Below are 12,892 nucleotides of genomic sequence, written 5' to 3'. Positions count from 1 at the left end.
TCCAGGCTCTGAGCCATCAGCCCAGAGCCTGACGCGGGGCTCGAACTCACGGACCGCGAGATCGTGACCTGGCTGAAGTCGGACGCTTTAACCGACTGCGCCACCCAGGCGCCCCTAATGAGACTAATTTTAATGCTCAATTTATGATCTGGCTCTGAAAATAATTTCAACATTTGGATATATAAGTTCTACCACATCTCTCTCTGTCTCTCTCTAATAACTCTGTTGAGAAATAGCTTACACACAAAAAAACTGCATATGTTTAAAGTGTAAAATTGATGTATTTTGGCATATGTACATACCCATGAAACCATCATCACAATCAAGGTAGGGAATATACCTATCACCTCAAATGTTTCCTCAGGTCACTCTGTAGTCCTTCCCTTCTTGCTCCCTTCCATGCCCATCACGCCTACCCCAACCTCAGGCACCCACTGATTTGCTAACTCTATATCTATGATTCAGTTTTAGCACATCTGTTAAGTCAACTTTGTGTTCAATGATCACCGTCAATCTACATTTTAAAAATTAAATAATGTTCAAGGTAATCTATAAATAACTATCTAAAACACATACCTAAGCTTTCCAGGTTCATAATTTTAGGCTCACATACCCACTTCTAATCTCTCCCCCAATCCTGCTAATTCACTTCCAATAAACCCTCTGGATCTTCCCTCCCATCTCATTTTCCCAGTTCCTCTCTCAGCCTGGTCTATTGGGAGTGCTGACCTCAACTTCTGTATCAGAATATTCCTCCTCCACTTTAGGTATTTGCTCTGTTCAACCCTTCCTGACTGAGGATGACATTCTCCACAATTCAACAAGGGGAAACCCACTCTTGTTAAATTCTTTGCACAATGTAGTTGTTCTCAACGTGGCTGAACATTTTAATCATGTAGACATACTCCGGATTAACTGGTCTTGGATGAGGCACAGGAATAAAAATTCTCCTGATTATTCTAGTGTTTATCAGCACCGGGAACCCCCTGATCCAAGCCTCAAGAGGCTCTGCATAGATGCAACAACTGATTTTGCAGCTCTTGGGATAAAGGTCTCATGTAAGGAGCTTGCAGATAGAAGGGCATTCTCTGGTGAATAGGTGGGAAAGACTTGAAATTCCCAAGAGACATATGCAGTGCTTACTTTTTCTATAAACCCCAATGAGCTGCTGCAGACCATCCTAGCCTCAAAATTTAATATTCCCCTACATTCCACCCTGAAGCTTGGCCTCATTTATTTCTGATCCTTAAAACTAAGGATTCCAGATTAATTTCTATTATCTGTTAAATATGCATCTCCAAAACAAACCACAACACGTTCTCCGCCAGATTTACTTCTTCTTCTGATGTTTCTGTTCAATAAATGGCATCACTCTGCATTAGGCTTCAGCTGCCCGAGTCAAAACTTCAGGATCTCCATATGTCTTCTCAATTCCACCTCCTCTCAACATCTCTCAAGCTCTCAAGTTTGACCACTTTCTCTATCCCTACAACACTGCCTTAGCTCAGGAAACCATCATCTCTCTTCTGGATTACAGCAACAGCTGCCTAATTCCTTGCTCCTGCTGAAAGCAGAGTGTGGACCAGCATGCATTTCACAATTAATTTTATGTGTCAACTTGGTTAAGCCCTGGTACCCGGCTGTTTGGTCAAACATTAGTCTAGATGTTGCTATGAAAACATTTGTGGATAGACTTAACATTTACAATCTGTTGACTTCAAGTAAAGCAAATAACTTCCACAGTGTGGGTGAGCCTAATCCAATCAGCTGAAGGCCTTCAGGCAAAGACAGAGGTTTCCCAAAGAAGCGATTTTCTGTGTCAAGACTGCAACATAGAAATTGCACTTGAGTCTCCAGGCTGCTGGCCTACCTGGAAGATTCGAGACTGCAATATCAGCCCTACCTGACTTTCCAACCTGCCAGTTGCCCTACAGATTTCAGACGTGCTAGCCCCCACAATCATGTGAGCCAATTCCTTAAAATCCCACCCTCTCACCCTCCCCCCACGAACTCTCTATCTATATGTATAGACGTAGATAGATACAGATGTATAGAAAATTATATATAAATACACATACATATCTAGAGGGGGGAAGGGAGGCAGATCATATCTGTCCATCTGTCTGTTTACAGTGTCTCTCTATTTAGCTATCTCCTACCAGTTCTGTTTCTCTGAAGAACCCTGACTAATACACTCTCCGAGTTCATCTCTTGTCACTCCCTCCCCTCACCCATACTGCAGCCTTCCACTTCCACACAAATATTCTCTTTAACTAATCTGGAGCATCTCAAACATTTTTGCAACTCCATCAGTGTTCTATGTTCTCTCCATATTCAAGCCCCTGCACATACTGCCCCTTTGTCCCTTTCAGTCTCTGATTCACCAGGCCAAGGCCTATTTCCCCTTTAGGTCTTTCGTTCACATAAGGTTCCTTCTAGGACACCTTCCTAATTCTCCCACATCATCAGGTGCCCATAAAGAACATTTAGTTTGTAATGTGTGCTTCCTACCATTCAAAGGACAAATACCTGCTTATGTATCTATTTCTCTTTCAGATTAGTAGCTTTTTTTGGAACACAGTTGCCTCAGAAATATGGTGAAAGTTAAGGGCCCTCCACCCATAAAAGTGAAGATATACACCATATTTTCCACAGACCCCCACATTAGGATGCCAGTTCCTTAAAAGCAGGCACTGTGTATACCCAGCACTTAACCCAGTGCCTGACATTTGGTCAGCACTAAATATATAAATACAAATATATATATATATATATATATATATATGCATACATATATATACATATATATGCATACACACACACATATTGAATGCAAAGCCAAGTTTACTAGAACCAATACGCATGAACAGATAACATATCAATGTCTAAACATGTTGGTTTGAATTTTATAGCCCTCCCTCAAGTTACCTGAAGAAAACTTAAGATTGGAAAGTAACTTGGAGCCTCAGTAAATACTCTGAAACCTAGCCCAATGCTTAGATGAATTCTTTATCCCATATCAATTCTATCTATCGCTACATAAGCCCTGACCCTGGTTTATTATTTTTGTAAGACAAATAAAGTTTGGTAAGTTGATAACCATATTGCAACTTGCTGCAATAAAAAATTTTAAAACATGAATAGATGCTTTTTCTATGAATACATAACTCAAAACCAAAAATCCTAAGTTCAGCTCTTCACAAAACACATACAACCTAAAGAAAGAAGTGCCATTTTCAATGCAAATGGCAAAGATTGTGTGTGTGTGTGTGTGTGTGTGAGAGAGAGAGAGAGAGAGAGAGAGAGAGAGAGAGAGAGAGAGATACAGAGAGAGAATGCCAAGTGCTGGAGACAGTAGGAGAAATGAGAACTGTCGTGCCCCACTGGTGTCCTGCCACAAACCCAAAAGAACATAACGTGTGAATTCCAATTATATCTGTTGTACTTTGTGGTTCTGGATAATTCTTCTCAACCCTTCGACCCTTCATCAGTAATATCTGTGCTCTGAATGAAATGCAGCTTAAATCTTGTCCTCTTCTCCTCTTGTTCAAATTCTCATGAAATCTTGTGTAGGTCCTTGTGTAGCCCCACACCCCTGCTATCCCTCCTTTCACACTTCTACAGACCATCCTGTATGCTATGGCTCGAGTAGCTTTCTTTGAAGAGAAAAGAGCACATGACTAATCTGCCAAATGTTATTGTTCAAAATTTTTCAATGGTCATTGTCTATAGAAAATAACCTTAGCATGGTATTGAAGGTACTCATCTATTTGGTTTTAACAATTAGCTTCAGTCAACTTAGCCTACTCGTTGTTCCCTGACTGCTTTTTCTCCAAGTATCTATACAGCTTGGCCCCTCACCTCATTCAGATCTTTGATGGTATAGCACCTGGTTAGAGAAACTATCCCTATTCGCCTCATGAAAAATAGTACAATCTGTCTATCACTCTCTGTTCTCTTATCTCACTTCCCCCCCCCCCTTTTAGCACTTTTCATTGCCTGGTATATTATTTGTTCATTTCTTGTCTATCCCGCCCCCATCAGAAGGCATGTTCCTGAGAACACATATTTAATCAAACATTTTGCTCAATGCTCTATCCTTAGCACCTGGAATAACTGTTGATTTCATTCATCCATAACAGACACTCAATAAACTACTACTGAATAGATGAATGAATTTCTAAACTGATCTACCTCCATTATTTTTCTCACAGTAATTCCTCAGACAAGAATATTCTTTTCTTTTTATACTACTTGACAAAAAACCACATTCATACTTTAGCCCTAGCTCTTAAATATGAGGTATTTTCTCTGCATTCCCTCCCTACTTTGAGTCTCTCCTGGGCAAGAAACACTTACTCTATGGTACACAATATAACTGGATATGAAAGGGAAGACCACTTTTTCTCTACTAGTGGTGTTTCCTTCTATGTGGAACGGAGTGCCATTAATATTAGTAAAGGGGCTCTTCTCTGTCCCTCCACTCACTTCTTCCCTGGGGCATCAAGCTCACTCTCTTGATCGGTAATCTAAGGAAGAATCACTTAGGGAGGCTCAGTTCAGATCTCTCCTGTTCCCTCTTGGGAGTGAGCTGCTGGCAGAGTGCATGAGCTCTGTCCCGCTTGCCCCAGGCAGACCAGTTTTGAGGGGAAGCCTGACTCCACAGGTTGGTCAAGTGTCTGATTCTGAGGTTTGATCAGCAAATCTGCTGGATTTCTCATACTAAGCTCCATATGCGAACCTAGCATTTATCAATAACAGATACCGACTCTCTTGTTTTCTTTCTCAAACTTTTCAGAACCTAGAGGGTAAAAGGGAAGAAGAAAATCATTTATTCTGTTTTCTCAGATCTCTCGAGGTGTCCGTGTCTCTCTCCTTCATGAACCAGAAGCACCCATCTAGCACAGGATCTTAAACACTCAGAAAACTGAATTGAACTGAGTTGGGTTTTTGTTTGTTTTATTTTGTTTTGTTTGTTTCAGAGAGAAGGCACAAGTGAGCAAGGGCCAGAGAGAGACAGAGAGAATCCCACCAGGGGCAGTGAGAGAGCTAGAGAAGTGGGACTCGCCAGAAGCAGGGCTTTACCCGAAGCAGGGCTTATATACACTCACCTGATGTGGGGCTTGAACTCACGAACCATGAGACCATGACCTGAGCCAAAGTCAGATGCTTAACAACTGAGCCACCCAGGCACCCTGAGTTGTTTTTTAAGTATGGATACAGATTGACATCACAGATCATATCCTCTCGTCTGTGACCAAGAACCAATATTTATAGGAGAGCTGGCAGAATCGGGGTTGGAGACCAGTTTTAACACTACAGACATTTATCTGGGTAGTCTCAAATACAGAACAGGATCTCATTTGCATCGTATTCTAATGAAATGAACTAGCAAGGACAATCAACATTTGGTGACTAAAAATGAAGTCAGTGAAGAAAACACACCTGGTTTGAATTTCACAGCCCTCAAACATTCATACTTTGCGTTCACTTATACATTTTAAAACTGTGATAAGTCGAGAATGAGGTATACTTAATTACGAATAGCCATTAAGTTAATGTGCTTTTTAAAATAAAACTGTTTTCTTGCAGCAGACGAACTGACGGCTCCAAATCACTCTGAAGCTTTCACAAAACCCTGGAAGATCTAATTTTGTAAATGGGTCCCCTAACAAGTGAACAGCTCTACTCGCAGAGCATACTGCTCTCAACCTGGCTCCCCATAGGGTCACTGCACTCAGAAAGCACTTAAGTTACATTAAAAATCTATAAAATGTGCTTTGATTTCATGAAATAAAAGCAAAATCACTACAGGCTTTTCCATTAGAATTAAAAAAGGGGGAGAGGAGAAAACAAATATGCTTACCTGAAAACACATCAAGTCTTGCAGCCCCTGCATCTCTGGAAACAATATAAAAATATCATTGCCTCAATATGAAATTATGTTTTAAAAAAATTACACCTTGTGCTCGCTTCGGCAGCACATATACTAAAAAAATTACACCTCATGTGAGGTGTAACCTATTGTCAGGTACCAAACAATAGAGAAATCCACTTAAATTGCTTCAAAACAATTACTAAAATGTTTTGCTCTACCTTTATATACCAAGACCTATGATCATTCATAATTTGAGAATATTACAAAACCTGAAACTCAGAAATTTTAAAAGAAGAGATGGAATTTAGTGGTGTAACTACACAAAACGCTCAACAAAAATGGATATTATTTTTAGAAAATTAGTTGGAAAATAATCCATAAATTGCAGAAAGACTTTCATGATATATTTTAGTGCCCAAAAAATGAAAAGAAAAAAGCAAAATACTAAGTAATATGTACTGTATGATCATATGTTTTTGTTTTTTTAAGTAGGCTTCATGCTCAGTATGGACCCCAATGCGGGGTTTGAACTCAGTCAGAGATCGAGACCTGAGCTGATGATCACATGTTTTTAAAGAACATATATGATAAACACATCCATATTTGTAAGGAAAAAATCAAACCGGTGGTTTTCTCTAGATCAGAGGGGCAAATTATGGTCCAACAGCCAAATGTGGCCCACCAACTGTTTTTATAAATAAAGTTTTATTGGAACACTATCATGCCCATTCATTTATATATTGCTTATAGCTGCCTTCACACCACAATGGCAGAGTTGAGTAGTTTCAACAGAGAACATATGGCCTGCAAAGGGGAAAATATTTACGATCTGAAGAAGGATGCGGACGCCCTCTGCCCCACCATGTGACAAGATTACTGACGACTCCCTTTTTTTTTTTTCTTGTTCTTCCAGTTTTCTACAACTCACAGATATTATTTGTGTATTTTTTTAAATTATTTTTTAAGTGGAAATTGTAAAAGAAAAAGAGCAAGAGCCAAAAGATCCTGGTTTTACTGTGAGGGGTGTGAGAGAAAGGAGAAAGACAATGAGGAAAGTGGCCTTAGCTGATGCAGCAGTGGATGTGTTGGGAGAAGGGAAGCTCAGAATAATAACAGCCACTGGGATTCTAATCGGAAAATCTGAGTCTCTCCCAACACTTCCATCAGTCCCAACCCAAAACTACGCCAAATACATCTGAATTGCTAGGCTGACTTGTTCAAAGCCTTCAAAGTTGGGCCCTTAGCTCCTTCCTCTAGCCAATTGCTGCTTTTAAGCTCCTCCTTTATAGAAATTCTGGAACTATCACTGCCATTTCTTGAGCATTTTCTGTGTGTCAAATAAGCACTGAATGAAGTACTTTTAAGCCTTCTCACCTAATCCTTACCACAGCCACATGACACAAAAGTGTTATTATCTCCATTCCATAACTGTACATTATACAAAATACCATATACACAATAGGTCCTCCATAAATGCCACTGCACTGAAATGGAAGTTTTCAAAGAAACACTTTTTTTTTTCATTTTTTTTAACTTGAAAGGGTGAGGAAGGGCAGAGGGAGAGAGGGTCTCAAGTAGGCTCCACCCTCACAGCAGAAAGTAGGGCTCTGCCCTATGCGGGGCTGGATCCCACAAACCTGGGATCGTGACGTGAGCCAAAATCAAGAGTCAGATGCTCACCAACTGAGCCACCCAGGCGCCCCAAGAAACAGTTTCTTCGCAGCGAAATGCCATGGGGTAAGGCACAGAAAAATCATTTACCTCTACAGCATATTAAGATATTTCATAATAAGCTTTGTACTTTAGCCCAGGTACTTTCTGATCAGCTGTTGTATCAGGAAGAAATGGTATCTAACTTAGATTTCAATAAAATTTAAAAGTTAAACAAACAAAAAAGAATTATTCATGTCAAAGCATACACATATGTCTCAATATATGTGTACATGTGTATCTACATTAATACATATTTGATCCATTTTTTACTGCTGGGAAAAAAAAAAAGGAAGAGGCCCGAAACCATCTCTTCACATTTTTTCTTGCTGTCCACAACACTGTTTTGATATCCTCTAGTTTTCATTTTGACAATCATAGGAAACCACCAAACTCTTAAATAATACAGAATAATTTCTTAGAATAACACAGGGACTTTATAAAGACCCTCTTCATGAGAAAACTAAACGTCTTGACTAAGTCCAGTAAACAGCTTCATTTGATATTAATTTCTAGCATCTGAGCAGCCCCGGCAAAGTCAAGTGTCTGCTGCAGAAGGACTTCAGGTTGGCCATGGGGACCACTGAGAATGGCAAGGATGAAGGCACAGGCTGGTCCCAAGAGAGCACATGCCAAGCCCCTTAGACCCCTGAGCAACCTCGAGGCTGCTACTTAAAAAAAAAAAGGGGGGGGGGAGGCAAGGGATCCAGATTTTTTTATGTGGCACCTCCTGTTTCTTAAACTTTACAAACAATCCCTTCTCTTCCTCCTTTTCCTTAGAACTACTGTGCAAACTCCCACTATGAGGCAAACAAACACAAGACAGGCTAGACTTGCTAAGAGGGCTGCAAGTTTATAGACGCTGCTCTGAGAATTGCCTTATTGATCACATTTCTCTCACTCCCTTGGGTCTGAAGTCAATTTTTCCTTGCCAATAACCTCCTACTACATAGGGGTAGTTCACGGACGAGCCTTACCTTGCATTGTCCAGCAATTCAGCCAGCGCTCCAAAAAGGAAACTGTGCGTGGTGCTGAGGAAGAAAGAGGGAAAACCAAAAGTTAAACCAACTCTGTAATCAGTGTTAAAAGCTTCGAGGTACTTGCAGACAAATGTCCTCCAGCTCAGGACAGATAATCTATTAAGGAGTTATTTCAGAAACAACTTTCTTAGCATGGTCAAGATTCTGAAGTAGATGTGGTCCATTACAAAGCCGAGCCTAAGAACACAATTGACAAAGTAGCCCATCTGTTCCTAATAAAACAAAGACTTCAAGCAGCTTTCTGTACTTATGGCAAATTTACATGTTTTAAAATTGCTTTATAAACAATATTCAAGTGTGGTTTGTTTGTTTGGTTTTTTTTGAGAACTTGTCATTAAAATTGTATTATTTAAGATAAAATTATTTCTGAAAAATCTTGATCAAAATCCTGGCACACTGAAAGGCCTTAAGACTCCATCAGCATGTACAGAGACTGGCAGGGGACCCCTGTTTGCCCCATTAGTCGATAGATAGATAGATAGATAGACACATAAATAGATAGATATATATAATCTATGTATATTTTTTCAGTAGGCCCTTTTCTCCTCTGAATTACCTGTGGTCACTCTGCTATATCCCCTCCTGCCAAGTCCTGGGTAACAAAACACATTAGACAGGTGTCTCTATTTATGCTTTGAAGGCTGAATATTCATCTGTGGGTGAAATCAGGCTGCCTTCAGGGTCCCACACTTGCTTTTCATTTCCTGATGTGGATATTTCAATCAGCAACTTTATCACAGCATTAAGGGAAGATCCAGTCTGCAATTTTCTTTTTATGTTTAGTAAACAGGTAGCAGAAACAAGAGAGACCCATTTATCAAAACACATCTGCTCATTTGTACAGGAAGAAAAATCATCTACAGTGTCTCAGTGATTCCAAATACCTCAGGCCATAAGACATTAGCTGAAAATTTATTTTAAAATATATCTATAGGAGTGCCTGGGTGGCTCAGTCAGTTAAGCATCCTACTCTTGACTTCAGCTCAGGTCATGATCTTAGGTTCATGAGTTCAAGCCCCAAGTCGGGCTCTGTGCTGACAGTGCGAGGCCTGCTTAGGATTCTCTCTCTCTTCTCGCTGCCCTTCCCTCTCTCTCCCTCTCAAAATAAATAAATAAACTTAAAATACACACACCCACACATGCACATATCCCTTTTTTGGAAATTTTAAACTTTAAATACATGCTGATATGGGGTCTCTTGACTTGAGTCAGCTTTCAAGTTTATAATTAAAAAAAAAAACTAGTAAATACTATTGCTGCAAAGAGATGTCCTTCACTCAAAAGAAATTCAGTGTATAAAAATCTAAAACAGAGCAAATGAGAAGTATAGGTTATATGCTTTCCAAAAGCAGCATTTGGAACCGCAAACCTTTCTAGTGAATTTAAAACACAGGGTTCAATACACAAAAATGCAACATATAAATAATACTTCAGGAAAGTAACTGCAGTCATTCTGACAAAGAAATTCCGTAGAAGTTTCTGGACTATTTCACTGAAGAGATTTTTACAGACTGCCTGCCATATGCCAATGTGGTCAGACATGGTCTTCACCCTCATGGGGCTCAAACTAGTGGGAGGATATAGAAAATACACAAGTAAACAAACACACAAAGATGATATGGCAAATCTTGGTTAGATGTTATAAAGGAAGGGTGATGGGGAAGAGGACATGGTGATCAAGGAGAGCCTCTCTTTGTAGAAGACATTTAAATTGAGCCCTGAAGGATGAGGAGAAGCCAGTCCCTTGCAGAGACAGAGTGGAAACACTCCAGCAAGAGAAGCAGTTGCAAAAAGACACTGAAGCAGAAAGGAGCCAAGGCCAGTATGCTCTGGCTATGGTAAAAAAGGGAGATCATGCTGAGACACAAGACAGCGGGGTCATGCCGTGCTACCCACTCCATGGTCAGGAGCTTGTACTTAGCCTACATGTAACTGGAAACCACTGTCATGTTTTAAGAAGAGTGGCATGACATAGCTGGTTTACTTTTTAAAAATATCACTTTTGGGGGGTGGGGGTGCTTGGGTGGCTCAGTTGGTTAAGCATCTGACTCTGGGTTTCAGCTCAGGTCATGATATCACAGTTCATGGGTTTGAGCCCCATGTCGGGTTCCCCACTGAGCATGGAGCCTGCTTGGGATTCTCTCTCTCTAAAATAAATAAATAAACTTTAAAAAAAATCTCACTCTGGGAGCTCTCAGGTAAATGGACCATCAGGGAGCAAGAATGGGAAGCAGAGAACCCAATTTAGAGGCTATGTGGAGTAACTCACAGGGGAGATGGTGGCTGTTTGGAACTAAAGGAATGACAGTCCAGAGGAAGGAATGGATCTGAGACATAATTAGTGAAGCGAGAAGAGGACTTCAAGTTGAATGGGCCACGGGAGAGAAGCAAAAGAGAATTTTTTAAAAATCAATCCTGTTTTTACTGAGAGAATTCTCAAAGGAAAATCTACCTGGAGAAGCTGAGGAGATGCCAATTTGTATCTAATTTTGTTATTGTTGCTTCCTGCTGCTGTCACTTTTGTTATTAAGTTATCTGACCACCAGCTGATAATGGGATACAGGCCAGGGGAAACCACTGTGGGAGGAGGGGGCTGGGGAACAGCTGGGGTAACTACACAAAACTGAAGCTGAGGAAATTTCTCAAGATAAAATTCACAGTCCTTCCAGCATTTTTCTTAAACTAAAAATTGCTATTTTGTCACTCGTCTTCTGCTTCAGTTAACTTTTAACTAGGTGTTCCATCCTTTCCAACTTGCAATTCTTCTCCAGGGAGATTTAAACACACACACACACACACACACACACACACACACACACACACACACAAAACTAAACACCTGCCGAAAATTTTCCTGTTTTACTTTTTTTTTTTTTTTTTAAATTATATGTTTGTCCCAAGCAGCTAGGCTATCCTTGCCTGACATTCTTTACACTTCCATTTCTGTGGTTTCAAACCTGGTACATCACTTGCATCAGATGGTACTTTTGGTAAATCCAAAATTACTGTAAGATTCCCCAAAACTGACCTACCACTATGAATCACACAGCAGTCACTGCTACACTGTGCTGGGTTAGAAATGATGGATGGAACAGAAAACCTCTGTCATCTGCCTTTGCAATCTGAGTATGTGAAATAACACCCGATGAGTACCAGAAAGGCATCTGGGCCCGACAGAGAAGCAGGGTGCTCTAAGCAATAACTAGAATGTGAGGATTCCATCCTGGGAGAGGTTACATTTTTGGAAGGACTCAGGCCACAGGGGCTGGAATCAATAAATACAAATTCCTCTCTGGAGAGCAACTTTAATCTTTAAAATGTCAGTGTGCTGGGCAGAGAATTCACAAGAGATAGGCCAGGTTGGTAGGATTGTGGTTCTGCTAACCCACAATTAAATACTTGGTTAAATGCTGGGCCTTGTTACCACTTGGTGTTAATTTTAGAACAACAAAAAGATTTATAATCTAGGGGGTCCTGGGTGGCTCAGTGGGTTAAGCCCCGGACTCCTGATTTCGACTCAGGTCATGATCTCACAGTTGGTGAGATACAGCCTCAGGTCTCTATGCTGACAGCACGGAGCTTGCTTGGTATTCTTTCTCTTTCTGCCCTTCCCCTGTGCATGCACGCACTCGCTGTCTCTCAAAATAAAAAAATAATTAAAAAATTAAAAAAAGTTTTAGTCTAGCTCAGAATATGTACCGTTACCACCTTTTTATTTTTTATGCAAACAAGTTTAAATAAATAATATCTCCATAAAGCAAATACCCAAGTTCATTTTTTTTTTTTTTCAAATTGGGTATTTCGCTAGAAGGACCAAATTCTTCTTCACTATATGGGGACCCTCCCTTGTTCAGGCTCCACTGCGCACTCACGAGTTGGCGTGGATGAAATCCAGATGCAGCTGGGCCCGCTGGAGAGTAGCATACTTGTCGCCCATGTCCTCCAACGCGTCCCGCGCGGCCTTTGGAGACAGGGAGCCCCGATGGTCAGCTGTTGGCTCAAGCCCTCCTCCACGCCTTCGTCCGCGCCAACGCCCACGCTCAAGGCCACGGACAAGCACCAGTTCTGCAAGCACGCGCTCCCCCTGCTGGTCGGAGGGCGAAGCTCATCCTGCCCTGTCAGGCAAGAAAAGTCTTTGTTCCTGGTCTTGGATCCACACTTTAAGCATGAGGCATCTTTGCTAGGCTCCTCTTTCCACGCTGAGATTTATTTAACCTTCTTGCACAGTTGTTCCTATCATTCCCCATATGGTAAATGGAGCCCA

At 40.8% G+C, this 12,892-nt stretch overlaps 2 protein-coding genes across 4 annotated transcripts in view; one reads left to right on the top strand and one right to left on the bottom strand.

Moving 5' to 3' along the window:
* MORC1 (MORC family CW-type zinc finger 1) overlaps positions 1-12,623 on the bottom strand; it is a 165,156-nt gene extending 152,533 nt beyond the window's left edge. For all 3 annotated transcript variants that reach the window (XM_047875488.1, XM_047875489.1, XM_047875487.1), the window contains exons 1-3: positions 12,501-12,623; positions 8,566-8,619; positions 5,867-5,901 (exon numbers count right to left, since the gene is read on the bottom strand). In XM_047875488.1, the coding sequence (XP_047731444.1) occupies positions 5,867-5,901; positions 8,566-8,619; positions 12,501-12,565 (154 nt within the window). In that variant the 5' untranslated portion in view covers positions 12,566-12,623. The remainder of the gene's footprint in view (positions 1-5,866; positions 5,902-8,565; positions 8,620-12,500) is intronic.
* The window catches only part of CC2H3orf85 (chromosome C2 C3orf85 homolog), a 30,949-nt gene continuing 30,620 nt past the window's right edge, over positions 12,564-12,892 (top strand). The window contains exon 1 of the mRNA XM_047874017.1: positions 12,564-12,750. Coding sequence (XP_047729973.1) covers positions 12,564-12,750 — 187 coding nt within the window. The remainder of the gene's footprint in view (positions 12,751-12,892) is intronic.

Source organism: Prionailurus viverrinus, chromosome C2, assembly GCF_022837055.1.
Source record: "Prionailurus viverrinus isolate Anna chromosome C2, UM_Priviv_1.0, whole genome shotgun sequence".
Classification (NCBI taxonomy): Eukaryota; Metazoa; Chordata; class Mammalia; order Carnivora; family Felidae; genus Prionailurus; species Prionailurus viverrinus.
The sequence above is the reverse complement of the archived record's forward strand: the minus strand, read 5'-3'. Positions and strand labels throughout refer to the sequence as shown.